This window comes from Lupinus angustifolius, chromosome LG01, assembly GCF_001865875.1.
Source record: "Lupinus angustifolius cultivar Tanjil chromosome LG01, LupAngTanjil_v1.0, whole genome shotgun sequence".
NCBI lineage: Eukaryota > Viridiplantae > Streptophyta > Magnoliopsida > Fabales > Fabaceae > Lupinus > Lupinus angustifolius.
The window spans coordinates 32784272-32808889 of record NC_032009.1 but is presented as its reverse complement, the minus strand read 5'-3'; the positions used below and the strand labels follow the sequence as shown (position 1 = coordinate 32808889).

The window sequence follows — 24618 nt, the reverse complement described above, 5'->3', positions numbered from 1 at the left end:
TAAGATTTTTTTTTTGTATAAACTAGAATTATGAACTATTTGAAGATTGTGTGACTACTCCTAATAACTTTGGCAATTATTAGGAAAATGAATGTTGATATAATTATATAAGTTATTTTTGTAAGGTGATGTGGGACAAATCAACCCAGGCCTTACCTTTACTTGGTGAAATGCTTTTAGTAAATTTTAATCTAGCCCTTATATTTATCTATGGAATTTAATTATATATAACTCAATTAAAACGAATTTAAAAGTTGAAGTATTATTATTATTTTCACTACATAATACAAAATTGTGATGTCAAGACCTTATAGTAGAGCATTCTTGAGCCTCTTTTCAAGGTACCATTCCTGACATTGTTTCTGTTTATGTTTGAAATCATACTGAAAAATTACTGTTTCTAGATATATTATTTTCAATTTGTTTAGCCTCAAAATTTGTTGGTATAATTGTCATGGAATCCATAATCTCCCAGCTTCTTACCATTGGATTAGACATGTTGAAATTATAGGGGTTAGATAGGGAAGGACAAAAGGATTCCAACATGTTGAAGTCATTGAGTTAACACTTGACAGGGCTATAGTTGTTAAGTTACTAATGTTATGGTTGATTATTTTGATGTCTAATTAGTCATTTTGATTCCTTTGGCTTGTACATTATGCAAATATTTATCATGGTAATGGGAGGTAAAGACATTGGATGTAGTGGAGGGAGAGGTTGAGATGATCCACCATTTCTTAATTGTTAGGGTCTGTTTACGAGTTGCATTTTCTAGAGAAAAGAAGAGAAGAAGAATGTTTTATAACCATGAAATATGTTTGTGAGATGACTTCGAAATCTTTCATTTCTCTTCCTTCCCTTCCAAAACTCAACTCACAAACATACCCTTAATTTATATGATCCACCACTTCTAAATTATACATTTCAGACACTTGTGTGTTGGAATGTATAACTTTTTCAACAAAAAAAACTATACCACACCGGTTTCTCTGCAGTCTAGATGTATAATTTGTCTGTATATAAGATAAGGTATACACTGTGTGAGCATTATTTGACAATGTTAGCTACATAAGAGAAGTTACAGTTTCAACCATCACTCTCCAATCTCCATAGACTATATCTATAACTTCATTTAATTGAAACTTCTAAGTAATGTTCACTAGTAGGAGAAGGACTCTTAATCTCATATTGTTTCATAAGAGAGTCTCTAGTAGCTTTTAATTGGTGAACAACGTCCTTTATATCGATGCGTTCATCAGGATTGTCTGCAGTGCAAGATAAGGCAACCCTTAGAATTGCATCTACACAATGGAGTTGTGGATTAGGACCTTTGGCATTGGAAGGGTCATCATCATCATGAAAAATAAGTGATAGTAGCTGAGGGTCAATGACTTGCACAGTGTTGTCTTTGAATGCTGATTGAACAAATCTTGTTAGGCTTAAGCCTCCTGTAAAGCTTTCATCTGTAGGACTTTTCCCTGAGAAGAGCTCTAGTAAAACTACTCCGAAACTGTATACATCTCCAGCTGCAGATGGTTTCTCCCCCCATCCATACTCTGCATTACAAACACTTCCTTAGTGAAACAAAACATGAAAAAGAAACAATATTAAGAAATCTTATAATAAAATGTTTAAAATTCTATCAAAGCTAATCAACTGTCAAAATGTGGAAGGTATTGTTACAAATATTTATGAATATTAGTTAGTTAAAAATTTAGTTAGATTTTAGTTACACAATTTTTTAGTATATAAGCTTGACTTTCCTAGGTGAGCTTTGATACAACAATAAGGTTGTTTGCTTGCGAGGAAGGGTAAGGCTGCATACTTCTATCATTGTACATTAGACCATCCTTTTTTTAAGTCTGACTTTTCTCTAATTGTATAATCTACTTCATTCAATAGGTAAACAATTTCATATGCCTCTCATTTCTCTCTTTTTGTTCCCTTGGGCTCTGCCATGTTTTCAACATGTATCATACAACAGAAAAATGTAAAACTATAAAATTGCCACAATATTAATTGTTTCTTGTTTTAGAATGTGTTAAAAGGCTAATAAGGAGTGAACAGAGATCAAGAAACATATTTGTAGTTGTAGAAAGGAATTTTCTTCTTGTTTTTCTGAATGAATTGTACTAAGGAGTTATGTTTGAATGAGTTAAGAAACTCTTGATGAGAGATTTTACTTGATAAGTTGTAAACTATTATTCAATTAAAGAGGAAGTTGTTAGGCCACTAACCTGGAGGTATGTAACCAATTGAACCTCTAAGAACATGAGCGGAGCTAATGGAGACTTGATTAGCTGAACTTTGAATCAGCAACCTAGCCAATCCGAAATCTCCGACCTTTGCAGTCATATCTTCGTCCAAGAGAATGTTGCTAGGCTTCAAATCGCAATGCACAATAGGAACTTGACTTTCATTGTGCAGATAATCCATTGCACAAGCAGCATCAATAGCTATATTCAGTCTCTCCATAAGGTTCAAACCATTCCCATTTGCATGTTTTCTCTTCCCCTTGATCCAATCTTCCAAGCTTCCATTGCTTAAGTACTCATAAACAAGAGCAAGAAATTCATTGTTTTTTATGTCAACACTAGAGCATGATGTAATAAGCTTAACCAGATTCCGATGTCTCGTGTTCTTTAGAGCTTCACACTCTGCAAAGAAACTCTTCAAAGAACCGGTTCTTAGAGTGTCAAGCACTTTAACTGCAACAGTATTCAATTGGCTTAGATGGCCTATGTAGACTGAGCCAAAACTGCCAACTCCTAATAAGTTTTCTTGGCTGAATTCCTCGGTTGCGCGACGAAGCTCATCATAAGAGACCATTGGAATACGAGAATTGAGCAGGTCAGATGATTGCGCTGCTGTTACCTTCACTTTTCTGTTCTTTATTATGTATAGGACCAAGCCAATTGTAAGACATAGTATCAATGTTACCACTGTGGCTATGATGATGTAAAGTTTGACATTCCTTCTTCCACTGCCATGAGGCACACATGACAAATCCAAGCACAGTTTTCCATTGCCTTCTAAGTGAACATATGAGGGATTTTGGAAAACTCCACCACTGGGAATGGCTCCTTCTAAATCATTATAAGAGAGGTTCAAAAGGTGAAGGACATGTAGATTTTGAAGTTCAGTAGGAATGGATCCAGTGAGTTGGTTGGAGGAGAGGTCCAAATTTACCAAACCTCTCAAATATCCAAGAGTTTTTGGAATGGAACCTGAAAGCATATTCCTGGACAAAAACAAGTTTTCCAAGCTCCGACAATTGCTGAATGAGCTAGGAATGCCACCAGACAATTGGTTGTTAGAGAAGTCAATGGTGGCAACACCAATCAAATTCCCAACTTGAGGTATTGGACCACTCAACAAGTTCACAGACAAATTTAAGACTTTGCTTAAAGTTGGGAGGTTGAGGATTTCTTTAGGTATGCTTCCATTGAGTTTGTTTCTGGATAAGTCCATAAAGATAAGGTTTTGAAAATTTCCGAAACTGGTGGGAATTTCACCAACAAGTTCATTTCTTGACAAATCAATATTGATCAAGTTTATGAGATTGCCGAGGGAGTTTGGAATACTTCCTGATAACTGATTTCCAGCAAGCGATAGCTCTCTTAGTTCCTCCAATTGGGCTAACTCATGTGGGATATCTCCGGTGATGGAATTGTAACTCAGGTTTAACAACTTCAAGCCACTAAGATTACCGATGGAGGTTGGTATGCTTCCATTGAAACGATTCCCTCCCATGTATAGATTTGAGAGATCCTTGGAGAGATTGCCAATTGACTCAGGAATCACACCTTCAAGCCTATTTTCGTCGATTGCGAGAAAGTTCAAGAATGTGCTGTTTGTCAAAGAGGTAATAAAGTCTAGACCTCTGTCTCCTGAACTAACTATCCTGTTTTTACCAATATTATACATGTGAAGGGATGGGAGGTTCCCTAAACCTGGTGGCACTGTTCCTTCCAAAAGGTTGTTAGCCATTCTGATGACCCTAATATTGGTAAGGTTGTGCAAAGATCCTGGAATTCTACCTGTGAATTTATTGATGCAAAAATTGAACACTAGGAGTTTTGGAAGTTTAAGGCCAACATCATAAGGAATCTCACCCCACAACGAGTTCGAAGCTACGGCCAAGTTAACTAGAGAAGATAGGTTATATATAGCTTGTGGAATAGTGCCAGTGAGATTGTTGATAGTGAGATCAAGCTCAATTAAATTGCTGAGCCTACCTAACTCACTTGGAATCAAACCACTGAGAGAGTTGGTGCCGAAACTGATATTCTTGAGAGAAGAAATGTTTCCTATAGTTTCAGGTATTGCACCATAGAAGCTATTCCCTCCAAGTTTCAACACTTGAAGCTTACTCAAGTTGCTGATATCTTCAGGAATTCTGCTTACAATCATGTTCAAAGATAGATCAAGAATCTGAAGCTCAACCAAGTTGGTGATGTTTGAAGGAAGCATTCCTTCTATTCTGTTGGAGTTCATATTTAGAACTCTCAACCTTAATAGATTGCCAATTTGATCAGGAACCACTCCTATGAATTGGTTACCCTGCAACTGGAGGGACTCAAGATAGGACAGGTTACCAATATAAGGACTTAACTGACCTGAGAGTCCTAAACCTGAAAGATCTAGGCCAGTGACTCTTTCTCTAAGGTTGTTGCATAGGACACCAGTCCAATTGCAAGGGGATGAGTTCTGGCTCCAAGAAGATAATTGGTTAGAAGTTTCATCATTCAGTTCAGACTTCAATGAGATTAAGGCTTCTTTATCTGTGTTAATGCTTAAAGTGGTTGATGATACACCAACTATAAGGTTGTGAAAAATAAATGGGAAGAGAATGATTAATAAGGCTGAATGAAGAAGTAAGTGAGAAAACAAAAACATGGCTGTTTCTTTGGTTTGTGTTGCAACCAAGTTTATGATATTAGTTTCTTACTTGAGAGGTGTATTTATAGTATTCCATTGCCAACAGCTATAATAGATGTCATTCATTTTTTTTTTAGTACCGGAGATCTTCTCACCTTTTGGGTAAATAACTAATTCCTTCCGAGATACGTGGTTGTCCCTCCCAACAAGTATCGATCACAGACACTAAATCATTGACTTTTTTATCATTCTAGAAATATAGTAGGCCTTTACACCACTATATCATTGGTAGATGTCATTGCTTCTCCACTTTAGTTAATATTATTTTCTTATATTGAAAATGTCATTCTCATATCTCATTTTCACATGCAACTTAGTATAATTAAGTAGGACTGTTACAAAATTGATTTATCTCATATTATTTCTAATTCATTAGTAGTCCACTTATGTTATGATATATTGTCCTGTATCTATTCAGCTGATTAAATAAATTTATTTTCTTAATTTATCAATACATAAAATATAAATTCAGTTATTAACCAAGTATATGTTTATAGTTATATTATCAATACACTGCTTTCAATGTGACATGTTTGCCTTTTGACCTGTGAGCTAAGTTATGGTCCAAGTGATCAAGTGTCATTTTTCTAACAATACTTTTGTGGTTGAAATTTTTTACACTCAGATCAGTTTGGCATCCCTTAATAACAATATGAGGAGAAATTTTCACCACTTTTTATTTTTTATGTATACTTATATATTTTTTAGTATATATTATCTTTTTTTGATGTGGGAAAACCCTCATTAGGTTAGTTTGGGAGTTGAATTTTGGAGGGAAAAGAAGAGAAAAAGAAGGCTTGGGAGCCATGAAATACTGTTGTGAGATGACTTAAGCCTTCTTTTTTCTTTATTTTCCTCCAAAATCTAACTCTCAAACAAACCTTATAGAATGATGAGTTCAATAGATCAATTAGGACTAGTTTTAATTAAGGATTTTTTTTAAAGAAATGTTACATCATCCTAATAAATTAGCCTAAAATTCTGCTATGTTTTTTTAAATAGTTAAAATTATTGCCTAATCTATTAGAAGCATATGACACATTATTAATATTTTAATTAAAAGGAAAAATTATAATTATGCAAAGAAAGACTGAGTCAAGGAAAAAAAATATTAGATACATTGCACAACATAAATATTTTTTCCTCATGGGTATTTGAGTCAACATAGAATTTTGATTCATGATTATATAAAAGGTATTTTAGGAAGAAAAAAGAAGTTACGTAAGAGTGTCATTTTTCCTAATATAACTATAATTCAGCCAAGCTTTCTCATTTTCACCTAATCATTTCTCGGATGAGCAGACTTTCTCTTACAAGAATGCGTTAAATTATGTGTCGTTGGTTATGATTGATCAAAAACATATTTAATTATTAAAATTTTAATTTAAATATATTTTTTAAACAATTATAATAACGGACACATAAAGTAACATATTTTTTGGCACAAAAATATGCCCAAGTTAAATACACTGATTTAATAAGTTTTCAGAGAAAGACTGGGTCAAGAAAAAGACTGAGTCAAGGATTCTATAAATGGCGAAAGATAGAGACATCAATAAGGAAGTAAATGTTACGCCTAACTTTGTACTTGAAGCAAAAGTTTGAGACATGAATTATTGCACCGAAAAAAAGGAAGAGATGTGTTAATTTCATAGATATGTTAATTACATTATCTTCTTTAATTTCATAGATATGTTAATTACATTATCTTCTTTCAAACTCTCTTACTATAAGAAAAAAATTAAAAAATGCTTTAATTTTTTTGTATAATATAAAAATATTAGATATTTGATGTATTTACTTGTTAGTAGAAGAAGAATTTGTAGAAATAGTTATAGGGAGCAAGTATCAAATGGTACACTGAAAGGTGAATAGTAAGAAAACATTCATGATGATTGTGGTGTATAGGTTGATAAATATTTTATATCATCTGTTCAAAATAAATCATATCATCTAAAAAGGTAAATCTAATTATTTAGATTGTTCAATTTTGTATTTTTGTGCTACGAAAGCATGACCAAGTCAAGCATAGTAACTTTTATAGATTTAAATATGTTTTAGCACTCATAAAATATGGTGGTTTTGGCTTTAGTCTTTCAAATATAAAACAAATTGTTTTGATTTTTTGTAATGTTGTTTATTTTGATTTTTCTCCTCAACGTTAGCTGAAATATGTTTAGTTTGGGGTGTAATTTTTATGTGATGTCAATGTTATCGTGTGTGGTGAAACATCACCCATTAATGAGTTTCAGTTAATATCAAACATCAAAATAAATTAGATTGTAGCGACTAAATAATTGAGTTGTCCACAACATTTGCATAACTAAGTAGTTGTTGGACAAAGTTTATATGAGCATGTCCTAAAATTGAGATAAAAAAAAGGTTAACAAAAAAAAAAGGTAAGGTAACTTGTGGTACTTATTGGATTCTATGTTTTTAAGAGTTATATCATTAGAGTGGAGAATGGTTTCACTTGCATAAAGCAGAGAAAATAAGATGACATGCTATGAACTATATAATGCAACTCAATAAAGTTGCATGGTTTGAGATGCTTACACCTAGAGATACTAATGCAGATAATCTAGAGATACTGATCCAGATAATCTAGAGATACTGATCCAGATAATCTACATCAGTGCCTCATCATTATATTATTGAATCATATCATGGGATCAATATATAAGAGTGAATACTCACTTTAATCTTTTTAGATTTTTGCGTGTACCAATTTGATCCCGAAAAAATAAAAATCCAAACTAGTTGATGACCATTTAACTCACAGAACCAAATTAAAAATAACTAATTTAACTCACATTTAGTATTTTTGACGACCATTTTAGGGTTTTCAAGTTTTTAAGGGACCAAACTGGTACAAGGACCAAAATAAGTATTTGCTCTACATCCACTACTCACTCCATATAAGAACAAACTTCCAATGCCGAGTGAGAAGGAAAAATTGAGACTCTTCTAATATAGCAATAGCAAATATAAGTGCAGCTGAAATGGATGCTACTGATGGAATTTCTTCTAGTCTTGTATGTTATAATTCTAAATAATTCAATATATCACATTTGAGACTCCATAACCATCATGATGACATTTCTGCCATCTCCATGCAACCTGTAAACTCTCTAGAGGATCGGTGTGTTTTGCAGTCCAATTCAATTCACCATTGATCTTCGATGGGTCGCTATACACCTCAGCATAATCACCGGGGCGGCGTTCGAGGAAGTCTACTTTAATGTTAACCCCCGTAGCCTTTTTACAAGCATCCACAAATTCCTTAACTGAACTACCTGATAAACAGAAGCAACATGAAAACCTTGAGACAACTAATAAGAAATATGGTAAGCTAACTTACAACCATATTCATCATAAAGTGTTTGACCAATTGACCTACCCTTTCCAGTGCCAACATTGTAGATCCCAACTTTACCAGATTGTGCCTTTTCAAGAGCTTTGACATGAGCATCAACTAGGTCAGTTACATCGATATAATCTCGTACGCAAGTTCCGTCAGTTGTCTTATAATCTGTTCCTCTAACCTGCAAGGTGGCAACACATCTAATGATCATGCCTTCAAGTACTCCATGCATTTGGCATTATTGAATGAGTATATGACAATCAATTAGATGATTTTCGAGAAGGTTGCATATGACAAGTAACATGAAATAAATCACTCCTTACGCAGAGGACTTCTATGCGCTGGAAAATCAAACGGCTTAAGCTTTTTTTTTAACAAATATGAAAATATCACATACCTTTAAGCCTGGTATAATGCCGCGAGCTGCATCGAAGCAGGCACCTGAAATTCGACCTTGCTCTCGCAGTTCAGGTCTTGGAGCTTCACCCAATCTTCCCTCTGGATCAGATCCAATGACATTGAAATATCTGGTGGTTCCGCAACAAAAAATTATCACTAGTTACTAGCACATTGGGATTGGCTATATTTCATCCAGTCAGACAATAGTCGAAACAACATGTCGTCAGTTTTGTTAAGTTGATAATTCCAAAATACAACTACAGCACCTTTCTTGCAAGTTTCATTATATTTCGGGATTGGATATATTAAGAATCACTTACAACTTGAGCAATAAAGGGAATGTGGGATAACATATGAGTAAGCCACTTAAAATGAGGGGGAATGCAAACCTCAGAATCATTACTGCCATGTCTGAATTTCTAGAAAAATCAAGGATGATTTCTTCTGCCATCTTCTTGGCTTTCCCATATGGATTGATTGGGTTCTGATACACAAAAACATCAATTTTAATACTAAATTTCCCCAAGCACTGAATCCAATTCAGGATGCCATGAGAGAGTAAGAAGACATAAAGATTCTCTATCAACCACAAAACTCAACCACTGTTAGATTTCTTACCTGTTTTGTTTCTTCGGTAATGGGCATCACTTCCGGTTCCCCATATGTTGCACATGTACTAGAATATATCAATGTCTTCACATCATGTTTAGCCATAGACTCCAATACCAACAAGGTATTTGATGTAATGTTGTGATAGTACCTGAAAAACATGCAAATTAAAAATGAATAAATAAAGTAATATTAAGTAAATGAATCCAATCATTACTTACCATTCTCATAACTACAACTTTATCCACCTCTCAACAAAATCATATCTAATTACAACCAATACTATAATAATATAATTCTTAGGAGTAGCGAATATGGGCACACTCTCAAAGTGAACACCTGAATTTGGTGTAAGGTTCGCTAGATCCCCAGGTTGACCAAAAGGTCATGAGTTCGACTCCTTGGAGCGACACTTGTTGGGAGGGTCAGTCACACACCCCTTAAGAGATTAGTTCCTTGTCCATAGGGTGTGGGGATAATACCCTGGTACCTTGATAACACCAAAAAACTCTCCAAGTGAACACCTGAATTTGGTTACGAGTTGGAACAGTGTTGTGATTTCCCTGGCAGCTTTTAGTCCTCTTGATCAGATGATTTTAGAAAGGTCCAACTTTTCTATCACTAATTTTGCATGTGTTAAAAACATTGTATGAACAACTATGTTGTGTGTCTTTGTAGTTCTTATCACACAACCTTAATCTTTAAATAGAAAATAATATTTCCCAATATGTTGCATCAAATTTTCCCCAATGCATATAATAAGTTATGTATGCTAAATTGCTAAGTAGATAAAGGAAGAATATTAGAAACTGAACACAAATGCTACTTTCCACCATGTTTAACTGACATTAAATGTGCCCGAATAAAATCCATAATTACTTACTTAAGAGGGTCCATAGTGCTTTCTCCCACATATGCAACAGCAGCAAAATGCATCACTGCATCAAATTTATTCTCCAAAAATATTTTATTAACCTGATAAACAGTCAAGTGGACAATCTTTCTTCAGTTCTTGGTCATTCCGCACATATGTTTAAATCAGTTAAAAACTTAAAATATGATTCAAAATCTTTCTTGTAACAAAGGAAGAGTGCAAGGATACCGATTTTGCATCTCCTAAATCAGCATATATAAATTGAAGCCTTCCAGGTTCTGGAAATAAGTTTTGAAGAACCCTGACAGCACCCAGATTTCCTCGTGACAGATTGTCCTGCCAGAAAGAAAAACTGTTATGTCTGTAGCAACCACACTGATCAATGCATTTGACAAAGAACTATTCTATTTTATGAATAAACATACTACTATTGTGACACGGTAATTATCCTTCAGAAGTCGTAGAGCAGCATGTGAGCCAATATATCCTGCTCCCCCTGTTACTAAAACATGAGTGACCCCGGGTTCCCGGAGGGAAAACTGAAAAAGAGAGGGGAAACAGGAATAAAATGGAGTTAGCTAGATGGTTCAAACATAAACAAACAAAACCAGTGTAGATTTCAATATTCAAAAGGGGTGGCCTGGTGAATGAGGCTACCACCCGGTGGGATCTGAGAAGGTTTACGTACATAGCCTTACCCTCACAAGCGGAGAGGGAGAGGCTAATTACATGATTCAAATTTGTGACCTCCAAGTCACAAAGTAGCAACCTTACTGTTGCCCCAATTGTAACCCTCAAATAACAAAAAATAAATTTAGGGAGAGAAGAAAACAATTGTAACTGAAAAAAAAAATCTCTATATTTTCTTTTTCCTTATAAACACCATGTAACTTTTTCTATCTTTCTTGTATTTATCATGCACAAGCTTCACTCTTTGGATGGATAGAGTATAAACAATGAAAACAGCCCATTATCACTATCACATATCTACAACTTTGATTAAGGCATCTTTCAGTAGGTAATAATCAAAGAGCCGAAGAAATACCCACAAAGCATTCTTTATCCATTTCAATATCATTAGACTAAAGGGCTAAAATGTAAATCACTGTAAATAGAAACTTCGACACGTAGAATGAGATTCAGTTAACCCAACCAACAACAATAACACATTAGGTTAACCATAACAATGGCATAATGGTATTTTAATGGTATCAGTGTATATATGGATTACCGGACTAGGGGAATTCAAAGTTGGAGATTGCTTGATCATGATAATGCATAATGATGTTAATGCAGCAGCAAGAAGAACTTTTCCAACAAAATTGCCCTTCCTTTTTGGATCTGCATAATCCATGCCTAGAAGACAAACAAAGATTAAGAGAAATTAGCTGTTTAAACACGAATTAACATTATAAGTAAACAAAACTCGTCAACATGAAATAAATTCACACAACTTCGACAATTAATAAATTTACAAACAACTTATGCTGTCATAATTTCTTGCACTGAGGCTATCCTATAGTCATGCATTAAGTAAGGTAAAGAAAGCTTCCTAATACCATTTTCAAATCCAATAATGCTTTAAGTTGGTCATACCAACATTGATGCTCAAATTTGGAGGACATGATCTTACCTCCCATTGCAATAGGTTTGGTTACCCTTGGGTTTGGATGACTTCTAGGCCGGGCAAAATTTAGCATTTGCAACAAAACCTTTTTTCGTAGTTTGCAGAACAAGGTCCTAATCCTCGATATCAATGATCAAATCAAGCTTTGCTCCACGGACAGATTTTGAGAGACATCCTGCATTAAAAACCATAACATATAAGATATGTTCTTCTCTAGAATGTAAACACCCCCAGAGAAGTTGAAAATGAAAAGCCACCAAATAGAAAGAAAAAAGGAAGTGAATGACCTCAAACAGAAACAGAAAAGGAAAAAGGAATGACATAAAAGCAAAAAAAGATAGGGCAAATTATATGAAAGAAAGGACATAGAATTCAATTGCAAAGGAGGTGAATCAATGCCCTGCAGTTTAACTATAAATTTGAAATCATAAATGAGGTGATAGAGATGGTACATCAAAATCCAAGATCCACGAAAACGAAAAATTGGACAACTAAATGATTGAAAACAAACACAGAAGCTAGAAGTCAGGTTAAGTTCTGTGCAATTCACAACACTGATAAAAACACATGCAAATCAATGGTTTGTCAGAACATTAAATGCAAACAAGATAGAGGAAAAAACGAACCCCTAGAGGACAAAATTTCAAAATTAAGCTACCACCACCAATGAGAATAAACTACAATTTTTTTTGCAGAAAACCCCAACAGCAAAAACAGAACAAATCCAGAAAACTCCATAGTTTCAACATCTAACACATGACACGAGCAGACAAAAGTAAAAAAAGCACATTATAACTACATTCAATCCAATCAAAATTCACCATAGCCCAAAAAATTAAAATTCATCAATACACAATTTTTTTCTTCTGCATCACCCCTTTGAAACAACATCATTTATCAACAAAAAAACAATCATAAGAAAAATGTAGAGGATAAAAAAGACCAACCCAAGATAAACAAAACCACCCCACAAAATTTTCCTTAAGAAAAAGTTAAGTGGAAGCTTAATAACACCCAAAATGGATATTTTTTAACACACCCATAAGTGAAAACCAATCAAAACAATTACTTTGAAGAAAAAACAACATACATAAGGTATATATCACGGTTACTAGAAGAGCATGAGATATTTGAATGAGATAAAAACAAAATAAAGATGGAATTATAATGAGTGTATACCAGGGATTGATGGGTGGAAAGGCGTGAGTAATGAGAAGAAAGTGAAGAGAAAGAAAAAAAACGTACATGTGAGTAAATAAGGAAGGTCCAGAAACGTGGGGTGGTACTATTGAAATTGACAGAGAGAGAGAAAGAAGGACAGAGAGGACTTTCTGGTCTCTCTCTCACTCTGAGTGGAGTCCATGTTATTGTGTTGTCAAAGCGTTAGAGTTAGAGGCACCTCCTAAGTACGATGCAGCTTAACACAACAACGTTTATTTTCTCCTATTTTGTTATTTTTTCCTTCTAGAAACCTTTATAATGATATAAAGTTATCTTCTATACCAGATATCAATGATTTGATTCTTGAGAACTCATGCACCATGAAATAAAAAAAATGTGAGGAATACTTTTAGCCGTACAAAAAAATTCCGACTTCATAAAAAGTTTATTTCTAGCTCTTAGGGCATATAAAATGTCTATTAATTATAATAGATTGATCTATTTAATTATATTTTGTAAAATATTTATATTATACAATTTTAATATAATTAATATTATTATATGTGTTAAATTTTAATAAAAATGTATTTATAAAAATATAATTTAATTGTTAGGGTTATATGAACCTGATTACAATATGTATGTTAGTCTATTTATATGAACACTAATGATTTCATTTAAGGCCTTATAGTATAACAAATATTTTAAATAGGCTAACAACTGAGATCATATTTGTTAGGGGTGGCAATGTGGGCTGGCCTGGGCCTGCCCAGCTCGACCCGTATTGTTAAAATGACTCAAAATGTCAGTCCGACCCATATTTTGCAGGGCTGGCAGGCTGACGGGCTAACCTGTTTTCCTCCTCCAAAATGTACATCATTAAAGCTTTTAGACAAAAAATAAACAACAAACTTGATAAATGTCTTTTAAAATAAAAAATCACAAACATACGTTTACAATATTACAATAAGTTATTAAAACATAAGTTTTAATGTAAATTGAAATTTTGTTTCTTTAAGCTTAATTATCTCGAGCTTATGGTATGTATTCAACTATCGATTACTCAAACAAATTACAAAATAGTGCCCCACAAACGAGGGAGTAAATAAACAGTGCCAGACAACAGTAAAAAGGAATTTGTTTTCTGGCTTAGTCATGAAGTTGTTCAGAGCAATAAAATAGACATCTCCTAAGCTATCACATTGTCATCAATTTATCATCTAACAATATCAATTGAGCTAAGAATACCATGTATGGTAGTGTGAATCAATTGAAGAAGGGGAGAAAGAGATGATCAATCATGCCGCCTTCATCCCAGCAGCATAAGAGTACTGCAGAGTAGGATTTTCATCATGCACACATGCCACTTATTGGGTACCCTTCCATAATTGCTTTCTCCATAATATTTTCCTAGTTAAAATAAAAAAAGGGGGCATTTTGATTTTCTAATTGCATTGCTGCAAAACATAATTTAGAAACAAGAAAACAAAATAAAGCTTGATTGAATCAAGGCTTTAAACAATTATGCTCAATGCACGTGATTAAATCAAGTTCAAACCCGACAATTGTTTTTCTTTCTCATTTTCCTTCAATATGCAGAAGCAATAAGTGGAATTACCTGGATTAAAGTTGTGATCATCCCAGGGGCCCCTGCAGTTACAACCCACTTTGAGAAAATTTAAATAAAAGTAGATAGTAATACAATTGTAGAATCAGTTAAGATGTACCACATTTGCAGAAAAAGTAAAGATTTACCACTTGAAATTGCTTCTTTATCCATGATATATCCTTCCATGTTTTAACAATGGCCCGCCGGGCAGCCCGTCCCGGCCCTCCTTGGCCTGTCTAAAAAACGGGCTACTAAAACGGGCTGAATATGAGTTTTTGGACTAAAATCCTCAGCTCGGCTTGCTAAAAATAGCTATCCGAAAGGGCTGGCCCGTCAGGCCAAGCCATATTGCCACCCCTAATATTTGTAAACAAATCATACCTAGAATTCAAAAAGAAAAAAAAAAGCAGATAAACAGACCAAACAAAGACTTCTATATGCTATATAGGTTCGATTTGTTTAAGTAAAGTCTAGGCTATCATGTTTCTACCCTTACTATGAGACATGGATTGTAATTTAAGAACATTTGTATTGTGAAAAAATAAAATTGTCTATATTCACATGAATTTTAATATATCTTTAATTATAATTAATTAATTAGAAAGAAAAAATAGTTGATAATATATAAATTTTATAAGAGTTTTATGCAATTTTTTATTTTAATATAGCCTTAAACAATATAAGCTTGATCAACCATTAGTCTCAGTATTCATTAATGTTTGAAGAAATTTGTAAATAAATAAAAAAAGAAGGTACAACTTTCAGGATTAGTTATAATGATTTGATTTGAAATCAAAATCTTAAGATGAGTTGTTTACAACAAGTTGTTTGAATAATTAATTTATTTACAAATTAGGATAAAATAAATAATTCATCTAAAAACAAACATTGAAAATGAAGTGTAAGAATAATTATTTTAATTTACTTTTTCTTCATTAGCCAACTACATGATTTAGGATGTCCTCCCTTTCTTCATTGTGCAAAGTGACATTGTTGATGCACATGATTTTAAATGTCATTTTAACTGATTTGGAACGATTTTTTCTAAAAATTATTTACACGTGTCACAATGTTTGAAATCGTATTATGGCACTATACCTTTAAAGGGAATATAACAACAACAAAAAGAAAATTTATTGTTGATGAATATACCTTTTTGCTTACATAAGTGATTTATAAGAATGAGTTATGAAAATGATATGGACCTATTAAAAGTGTGATAAGGGAGAATAATCATGTTTAAAAAATAAGTATGTACGAGGAAAGTAAATAATTCAAATAAAAGGAAATATAAAAAAAATATACACTGACTATTTAATTTTGTTTACATTTCATTATATCATTTATTATTTATATATCCTTCACTTTTGAAAAAATGTAATAGTATAATAAGCATATGAACTTATAGTAGATGATGTAATAGTAAATTACGCTGACACTCCATGAGTTTTAGTGAAATTACACAAATCACCCCTCACTTTTTTATACCTACACAAACCTCCCCTATTTTTAAACTTTCATTACATTGATGACCCCTGCATAAGAAATAAATGTAATCTTTTAAACAAAAAATGTGATAAATGCAATTAAGTTAAACAAAACATGATATATTATGAAGACACATCCAAATAATATATGAGTCAATATTTCTTTATTATTTTTGGTTCATTACACTATATTATAAGAGCTATTTAAACAATATTTCTTTAGAATTGTTGATGTATTTTGTAACAAAAAATAATAAAGATACATTAATTTGTATATTATTTAGACTTGTCTACACAATATATCATGTTTTGTTTAACTTAATTGTATTTATCACATTTTTTGTTTAAAATATTACACTTATTTCTTATGCAGAGGTGGTTAATGTAATGAAAGTTTAAAAATAGGGGAGGTTTGTGTAGGTGTAGAAAAGTGATGAGTGATTTGTATAATTTCACTAAAACTCAGGAGTGTCAGTGTTAATTTACTATATAAAGAATGACATACATTTACTATCTCTGAACAATGTATTATTGCTGATGACTAATCAAAAAAATAATTAATTATTAAAATTTTAATTTAAATATATTTTTTAATCAATTATAATAACTAAGACACAAATTGAAGAGAGCACTAACAGTTTGGGCCTAACTTAGACCATATATGGTCATCATTTCTGGTCCAGATCAGAACCTCTCCTCCACCCTCACAACTTCCACAACCCCGCCGCTGCCATCCTCACTCACCACCCACCACCTCCTTCCCGGCGTAGCCACTCACGTAGCACAGAAAACGCAGTCGCAGTGTTAGGGTTTAGTGTTGAGGAATAACCATGGGTGGTGCTTCGGATCCCTCAAATGTTCCAATCATCAACGTAGAAGATGAGCTCGAAGGAGAATTAGTCGGCACCACCGATTATTTCTTTTCCAAGATAGGAGAGACTGTTCCACTTAAGGGCAACGGCTCCATTTTTGATCTCGAATCCCTACCTTCTCATCCTATTGCACTCTCCCAACGCTTACGCCTTATTTTCGTCGCTCATACTTCAGGTCTCAACTATTTTTTTTAGTTTTATTGTTTTTATATTTTATTTTTAATATTGTTCATCTAGATAGGCGGCGAAACGATTAGGAAAGATTTAGAGTTAATGAACATCATTATGACTTTGTTCCATCCATGTAGCCGAACTAACTTAGTGGGATTAATGCTTGTTTGTTGTAGTTGTTTGAAATTGTTATAAACTAGTGAGTATTTCGTTGCTTGCTGTGTTCATCAAAGATTTGTTCTCTTCAGGTTTTTTTGTGGTGAGGACCAAAGACGTTATTGATTCGGCTAAACAATTTAAGGACAAGGGAACTGGTTCTTCAGTAGAGGAGCTCAGTCTTGTTGATGTTTCTATTGGTAGAGTTCACATTTTGGCTCTTTCTACCGACAATTCGTTATTGGCAGCTTCTGTTTCTGGTCAGGTTCAATTTTACTTGGTTGATAGCTTTGTGAATAAGGAAGTGAAGCAATCTTTTTCATGTTCGCTCAGTGATGATTCGGCATTTGTTAAGGACATGAGATGGATAACGACGTCGGAGAATTCTTTTGTTGTCCTTTCAAATACTGGGCAGTTATATTATGGGGAGGCTGGTTTGCCACTTAAATCTGTGATGGACAGTGTTGAAGCTGTTGATTGGAGTGTGAAAGGGGAATTTGTTGCTGTGGCGAGAAAGAATAATGTTCTAAGTATTTTGTCAGCAAAGAAGTTTGAAGAATGGGTTTCAATTTCGTTAAGCTTCAATTCCTGGATTGGTGATTCTGATGAAAATCGTAGTGTAAAAGTTGATTCTGTCAAGTGCATTCGACCTGATTCCATTGTAGTTGGATGTTTCCAACTTGATGAGGATGGCAAGGAAGAGAATTATCTTGTCCAAGTTATTAGAAGCAAAGCTGGTGAAATTACTCGAGGTTGTTCTGATTTTATTGTCCAATTATTCTGTGATATGTACCAAGGATTATTTGATGATATTGTACCCTTTGGAAGTGGACCCTACCTTCTTTTGTCCTACATAGAACAATGCCAGCTTGCAATCAATGCTAACATTAAGAATACGGATCAGCACATTATGTTGCTTGGTTGGTCAGTAGATGATGATCATAAGAATGAACCGGTCGTTGTTGATATCGAACGAGATAATTTGGTTCCAAGAATTGAGCTTCAAGAAAATGGTGATGATAATTTGCTGTTGGGGCTATGTGTTGATACTGTTTCAATTTATGAGCAAGTTGGAGTTCAACTTGGCATGGGGGAGGAAAAGACTGAGCTCACCCCATATTGTGTTCTTATATGTCTTACATTGGAGGGAAGACTTGTCATGTTCCATGTTGCTAGTCAAGCAGGCAGTGAAGTTTCGCAGCCTGAGGTTGTTTCTGCTTTGTGTGATGGGGGAGATGCTTCTATAAAGCCACCTGCGGACAAAGGTTCCACTTTTTCTCACGAGTCTCAGAAACAAGAGTTGAATCAGGCTCCTGAGGAGAGTACGAGTCTGAAGTCCAAGACTCTTGCCAATCCTTATCAAATAACTAATGGTGAAGATTTTACTAAGCACCGGGAAGTGGAATCAGTGGCAAGTATACAGTCTCTGAAGTCTAATGTGAAGCAAATGGTTCCAGATGTAGATTTGACCAAAGAGACCGATCGTCATAATTCATTTACTTCAGGCGAACAACAGACGAACACTGGTCATAAGACTGTACCACTAGGAAGTAGCACTGGTTCTTTTTCATTGAACAGTAATTCTGCTGCTCGTGGTTTTTCAAGTTATGTGAATTCACAAGGAACTACTGAAGTGACTAAGGTGCAGCACGATACAAATAGTTCAAGGGACACACAGAGAGCTTCTCATCTATTTCCTGGTAACCATTTCATTGCCAAAAGACCTTAACGTGTCTTTGTTTCAACTTCATGTTATACTGATGATGTTGGATATCAATGCTACAGGTACTACACCTGTTCACAATGCAAATGACTCACACAGAACTTCTCATCTCTTTCCTGGTAGAACTTTTTTGTTGCCAAAAGACTATTGTATTTCCATTTTCAACTTCAAATTATACTGGTGACATTGGTTATCAATACTACAGGTACCACAAATGTTCACAATGCAAATGACATACAGACAACATCTCATCTATTTGCTGGTAAAACTTTTTTGTTGGCAAAAGATTCTATTATGTTTTTGTTTTCAACTTAAGTTATACCGATGGTGTTGGTAATCAATACTACAGGTACTACAAATGTTCACACTGCAAATGTTTTTGGAAGCGTTGGTGGAAAGTCCCTTCTTTCACATGATGTGAGTGGTGTATCTCCTGCCACCAATTCTGCCACCAGGCCTGTTCAGAGAGGGGGACAACTAACTCCTACAGGAGCAGCAGTAAATACGCAACCAGTCTCACATACTAGCTCACCTTTATTATCAGATGCAAATAGTACAGCTGGAAAGTCGTCTCTTCGAAAGTTTCATCCTTCTAATGAGCAACATGGAGCTTCATCCAAGCTTGGGATATCAAGTTCCGATTTATCAAAACAATTTGGCAATATTAATGAGATGACCAACGAATTGGATCTACTTTTGAGGTCAATAGAGGAGGCTGGTGGTTTTAGAGATGCTTGTACCAGGTCACTACGAAGTTCAATTGAGGCAGTGGAGCAAGGCATGGGTGCTCTATCTAAAAATTGCAAAATACAGACGTGCCAAGTGGATGAGCATCTTAAGGAGGTTCAATATCTTCTTAATAAGACAATACAAGTTGTAGCAAGAAAAATATACATGGAAGGTATATACATGCAAGCTTCTGATAGTCAATATTGGGACCTATGGAATCGGCAAAAGTTGAATTCAGAGCTGGAGCTTAAGCGACAACATATATTGAGTTTGAACCAGGATTTGACCTACCAGTTAATTGAATTGGAGAGGCATTTCAATGCTCTTGAACTGAATAAATTTAGTCAAAATGGTGGCAGTCGTACTGGTCATGGGGCTTTTCGAAGTAGATATGGACCTTCAAAAAATATTCAGTCATTGCATAGTTTGCATAATGCAATTAGCTCACAACTTGTAGCTGCAGAGAATCTCTCTGAATGCCTTTCAAAACAAATGTCATCTTTGAGTTTACGGTCTCTATCTGAGAAACAAAAGAATGTGAAGGAGCTATTTGAAACAATTGGAATTCCCTACGATGCTTCTTTTGGCACTCCAGACATGAAAGGTTCTATGCGGACTTCTTCTAGTAAGAACCTTTTGTTTTCTGATTTCTCTGCTAATAATGACAAGTGTAAGAAAATTCAAGGCAGTGCTATGAAGAACTGTGAATCAGAAATGGCTAGGAGGAGGAGAGACTCACTTGACCGGAGTTGGACCTGCTTTGAACCTCCTAAAACCACCATCAAAAGGAAGCTGCTGCAGCAAGAATTCCAGAAACCGAATTGGAATGGATCACCCTTCTCTGTGAATAAAGAAAAAGGCAGAACTTCTATGCTGAAGGAATCTGCTCCTCGTCAAGCAGATGTGAAATTTCCTTCAATTGTATTCCCTGCTTCTAACATGAATGTGGGCACTCTGGATTCCCATTTTGAACATGAAGAGGAATCAGAGGGCTCAAAGCTGTTTTTAGCTGATGACTTCCTAGCACCCACTCAAGTGTCAGCGTCCAAGTCCCATGTTTCACAAAGAAGCAATATTTCTGCATTTCCCTCTTGGTCTGCATCCCAATCGTCACCTGCAATGGTGCATGGTCATTCCATAGAAGCTAAAGATTTTAATGCTGAAAAACTGAATGTTGTTCAAAAGTTTGATTCCATCTCAAATAGTGAGAATAAGTCTCTGCATACAAAAATGCCTCAAAATTCTTCAGTCTCTACCTATTCAAACCCAGGAACACCTTCACCTTTTAAATCCAGTGAATTGCCCATTAAAAATAGCAAGATGACTATGGCTACAAGTTCCATGGTGGGTAATAAACTCCCAAATGTATTTACTCCGGAATCTTCGAGAAAACATGACTTTCCGACCTCTGAGTTACGCTCTTCCACTATTTCTTCGCCTTTAACATTGTTTGGAAAAACTGAGCTAATTGTTGATAAAATCCAGCCCAAAGCAAATATTTCAGCACATCCCACATTTGGTGGTTTGTTTGAATCTCCATCATTTCCTGCAATTAAAACATCATCAGCTGCCTCTCCATTGTCGTCATCCGTCTCATCTGCAACCCTGCCTTCAACAGCAGTTTCTGTGGCATTAAGCAGAGATATGACTAGTTCAAACACCAGTATAGATTTAACCTCAGAGACACTTAAATCAGAGATTAAACCAGTTGCTGTGTCTAATTTAAAGACCAATCTTGGTGCTGCTTCAGAAGCGGTCACTCAGCCAAATGAACCTCTTAATGGTAAAGCTGAATTGAAGCTTGGATCTTCAGGAAAACCAAGTCCTAATCATGAAAAGTCTTCCAACAATACAACAACTTCTGAGCTCAATGTTGTTAGAGACTCTCAATCAGAAAAACCTTCTGATGCACAGATGCAGTTTTCAAATTCTTTTATTGCTCCTGCTAGTGTTTCAAGCGCGAAAAATGGGGGTTTGGATTTTGGAATCCCAGATCAGGATGAGATGGAGGAAGAAGCTCCTGAGACAAGTAACACAACTGAACTTAATTTGGGAAGCCTTGGCGGGTTTGGGATTGGCTCAACCCCGAATCCATCTTTGCCTAAATCAAATCCATTTGGGGGTTCATTCAGTAATGTAGCAACTAGTTCATCAAGCCCTACAATTTCATTCTCAGTTCCTGGTGGTGAGTTGTTTCGTCCAGCTTCTTTTAGCTTCCCAAGCTCCCAGCCATCTGCACCAGCTCAGTCAACAAATTCAGGTGCATTTTCTGGTGGCTTTGGTGCTGGGGCAACTATTCCTGCATCAAATCCTCCAAGTGCGTTTGGGCAGCCGTCACAAATTGGATCGGGGCAACAGGTTCTTGGATCAGTTCTTGGTTCTTTCGGACAATCAAGACAGCTTGGTGGTGGCCTACCTGGAAGTGGTTTTGCAGCTCCCAGTGGTTTTGGTGGTGGATTTGCTGGCAGTGGTTCTCCTACTGGTTTTCCAAGTGCTGCTACTGGTGGAGGGTTTGCTGGTATAGCATCAACGGGTGGAGGTTTTGCTGGCATAGCTTCAGCAGGTGGAGGCTTTGCTGCTGCTGCTTCTCCATCCACTGGAAGTGGATTTTCTGGAATCTCTTCAGCAGGTGGAGGATTTGGTGGTGCTGCTCCCACTGGTGGTGGCTTTGGTGCTCTTTCTTCAGGTGGTGGTGGGTTTGCAGGAGCTGGTTCAGGTGGTGGTGGATTTGCAGGAGCTGGTTCAGGTGGTGGTGGGTTTGCAGGAGCTGGTTCAGGTGGTGGTGGTTTTGGGGGATTTAGCAACCAACAAGGAAATGGTGGTTTTTCTGCTTTTGGTGCAACTGGAGGTAGTAAACCACCTGAGTTGTTCACACAGATGAGAAAGTAGTATCACATTATACATTGTGTAAGTTAGTGAAAATGGTTTTAAAGCGAGTCTTTATTGTAGTGCTATACAAAGAAATTACATTGCACTAGTGAGTACAATATCATGCAGAAAAGAAAACAGTACAAATTTCAAATGTAGTATTTTCTTATTCATATTTTTACTTCTCTCGAGTTAACAAATGAAATTTGTACTCATGGTTATTATGGTATGTTCTTTGTTTTGTCCTGCTTTGAAATATTCTCATAATATAAGAACATTGTTTGTGAACAGGAAAACGATTTACAAATTTGAAGTTTCAACTTCAACTATTGATGAAGCATAACAAAACATTGTAGTCTTTCATTATTATGTATTAACTATTACAAAACTCTAAACCATAAACATATTAAATATAGATTTTTGAGGGAATAGTCATAAGATGACACTCACTACACAAGCCTATGCTAATTTGGATGGAAAGCTAGTTCTAATATCCAAAACAACCGAGGACAACAGTGAGATTCATATTAAGCAAAACAACTAGGAAAAAGAAGGAAATTTTCTCCCTTGTGAGAATATGAAATTTAGAGGAAAGAGTAAACTAATGATAATATAAGAATATTTTTTTATTTTTCCATTAACAATCAAAAATAGATAATAATGTATAATTTTATAATATTACTAGAAATGTTAAATATTTTCACATTTTATCTCCAAAAAACCTCAAATCGGAGGAACTTTAAAAATAGACATCTGAAGGGTTTTGGAATTTTGAAAAATCCTCCAAAACCTTTCCATCTCCTTCATCCAACTCTTAAACAAGGGAAGACTTTTCAAAGTCTTTCCCCTCTAAATCCCCACTTCCAAACAAAGCCTTCCAAAACCTTTTATGTTTTTTTGGTACATAAAACCTTTTATGTTTAAGTAGAGTTTCATTTAAAAGCAATCACCCATAATTACATGAGAACCAAATTAGAAAAGAACTAATTTGGGTGCTAAACTTATGAGAAAATGTTTCTTATACATTTTAAAGAGGTGTAAGTTGGTGTATAAATGAGAGGAATAAGAAGAAAAGAGAGATAATGATAAAATATTGATGACGTCATAAGATAGAAAGAAAAATAAAATGTTTGAGATTTTGTAAGAAAAATACCGATGAATAATATGGTTGGTTTCAGTCTTCTAAATTTTTAAAATTACACATTGACTTTAATTTGCAATTTTTGTTATATATTCATTGGTTAATTTTTTGTATTCTTCATTTAAATAAATTATCCCTACAATTAATACGAGACTTCACTATCATTTTTAAGGCAAATTTATATTTAAATATAAAATAATTATATAATACCCTTAACCTACTGATATGATCCTCAAAGAGCCTAATCTTGATCTTGGTGGTCTTGAAGGCATAAGTGGTTCTATGACTAGGGCTCGGGCAAAAAGGCTCAAAATGCCTTTGGACAACTCATAATGTTGATCCATGATGGTGAGCCAAAAATAGCCCAAGGGAGTGTAAAGATGCTCAGTAGCATCTTGGTCTATGGCTCTGACCGAGCCAAGGATGGACCAGGCCATGCGCAGGACTCAGGCCACGGGTCTGGGCAAGGCGCCAAAAATGGCCCTGGCACGGAGCCAGACGCATCAGGCTCAATTCCTGACCGAGACAACCCTGACCGGGTTGGGGACTTTGGTGCACCCAGTGATGCACCAGGCGCTGGGCCAAATTGGCCTGGCCAGGAAATCTGACCGAGGCGCATGCGCCTAGCATGCTGCATCAAGCGCTAGGCGTAGCCTGACCAAGTCAGGCCTAGCCAATTTAATTAGAAATGAGTCATGGGCTAACTTTTGTCCAACACTTAGTTTAATTAATTTAAACATGTTTGTAATAAATATGCCCATAAAACTTTACCAGAATAAAATTTGACTCGTGAGTAGTTAAGACAAGCCTAAAAGTGTAACCGACACTTTAATGCTTGGACCAACTTAATATTTCCGTGAACCCAACTTATTCTAACATTGTCTAAT

General features: G+C 35.1%; 3 protein-coding genes across 4 annotated transcripts; 1 reads left to right on the top strand and 2 right to left on the bottom strand.

The window, feature by feature from the left end:
* On the bottom strand, positions 1088–4978 carry LOC109361050 (putative receptor-like protein kinase At3g47110). Its single transcript, XM_019606352.1, has 2 exons — positions 2238–4978; positions 1088–1556 (listed from the first exon to the last, which is right to left on the bottom strand). The coding sequence occupies exons 1-2, from the start codon at positions 4897–4899 to the stop codon at positions 1129–1131; spliced, it is 3090 nt and encodes a 1029-aa protein (XP_019461897.1). The 5' UTR covers positions 4900–4978; the 3' UTR covers positions 1088–1128.
* LOC109361059 (UDP-arabinose 4-epimerase 1-like) lies at positions 7767–13192 on the bottom strand. Its single transcript, XM_019606363.1, has 11 exons — positions 13060–13192; positions 11821–11989; positions 11419–11543; positions 10613–10726; positions 10416–10523; positions 10197–10288; positions 9323–9464; positions 9094–9188; positions 8703–8832; positions 8342–8486; positions 7767–8237 (listed from the first exon to the last, which is right to left on the bottom strand). Exons 2-11 carry the CDS (start codon positions 11885–11887, stop codon positions 7999–8001), a joined length of 1257 nt encoding a protein of 418 aa, XP_019461908.1. The 5' UTR covers positions 11888–11989; positions 13060–13192; the 3' UTR covers positions 7767–7998.
* Positions 16707–22758, top strand: LOC109361036 (nuclear pore complex protein NUP214). Of its 2 annotated transcripts, XM_019606342.1 has the most exons (6): positions 16707–17118; positions 17363–18970; positions 19056–19112; positions 19199–19255; positions 19343–22438; positions 22469–22758. In XM_019606342.1, exons 1-6 carry the CDS (start codon positions 16902–16904, stop codon positions 22609–22611), a joined length of 5178 nt encoding a protein of 1725 aa, XP_019461887.1. In that variant the 5' UTR covers positions 16707–16901; the 3' UTR covers positions 22612–22758. The 2 variants fall into 2 exon arrangements, with proteins under 2 accessions (XP_019461887.1, XP_019461878.1); XM_019606333.1 differs by having other exon boundaries at positions 19343–22758.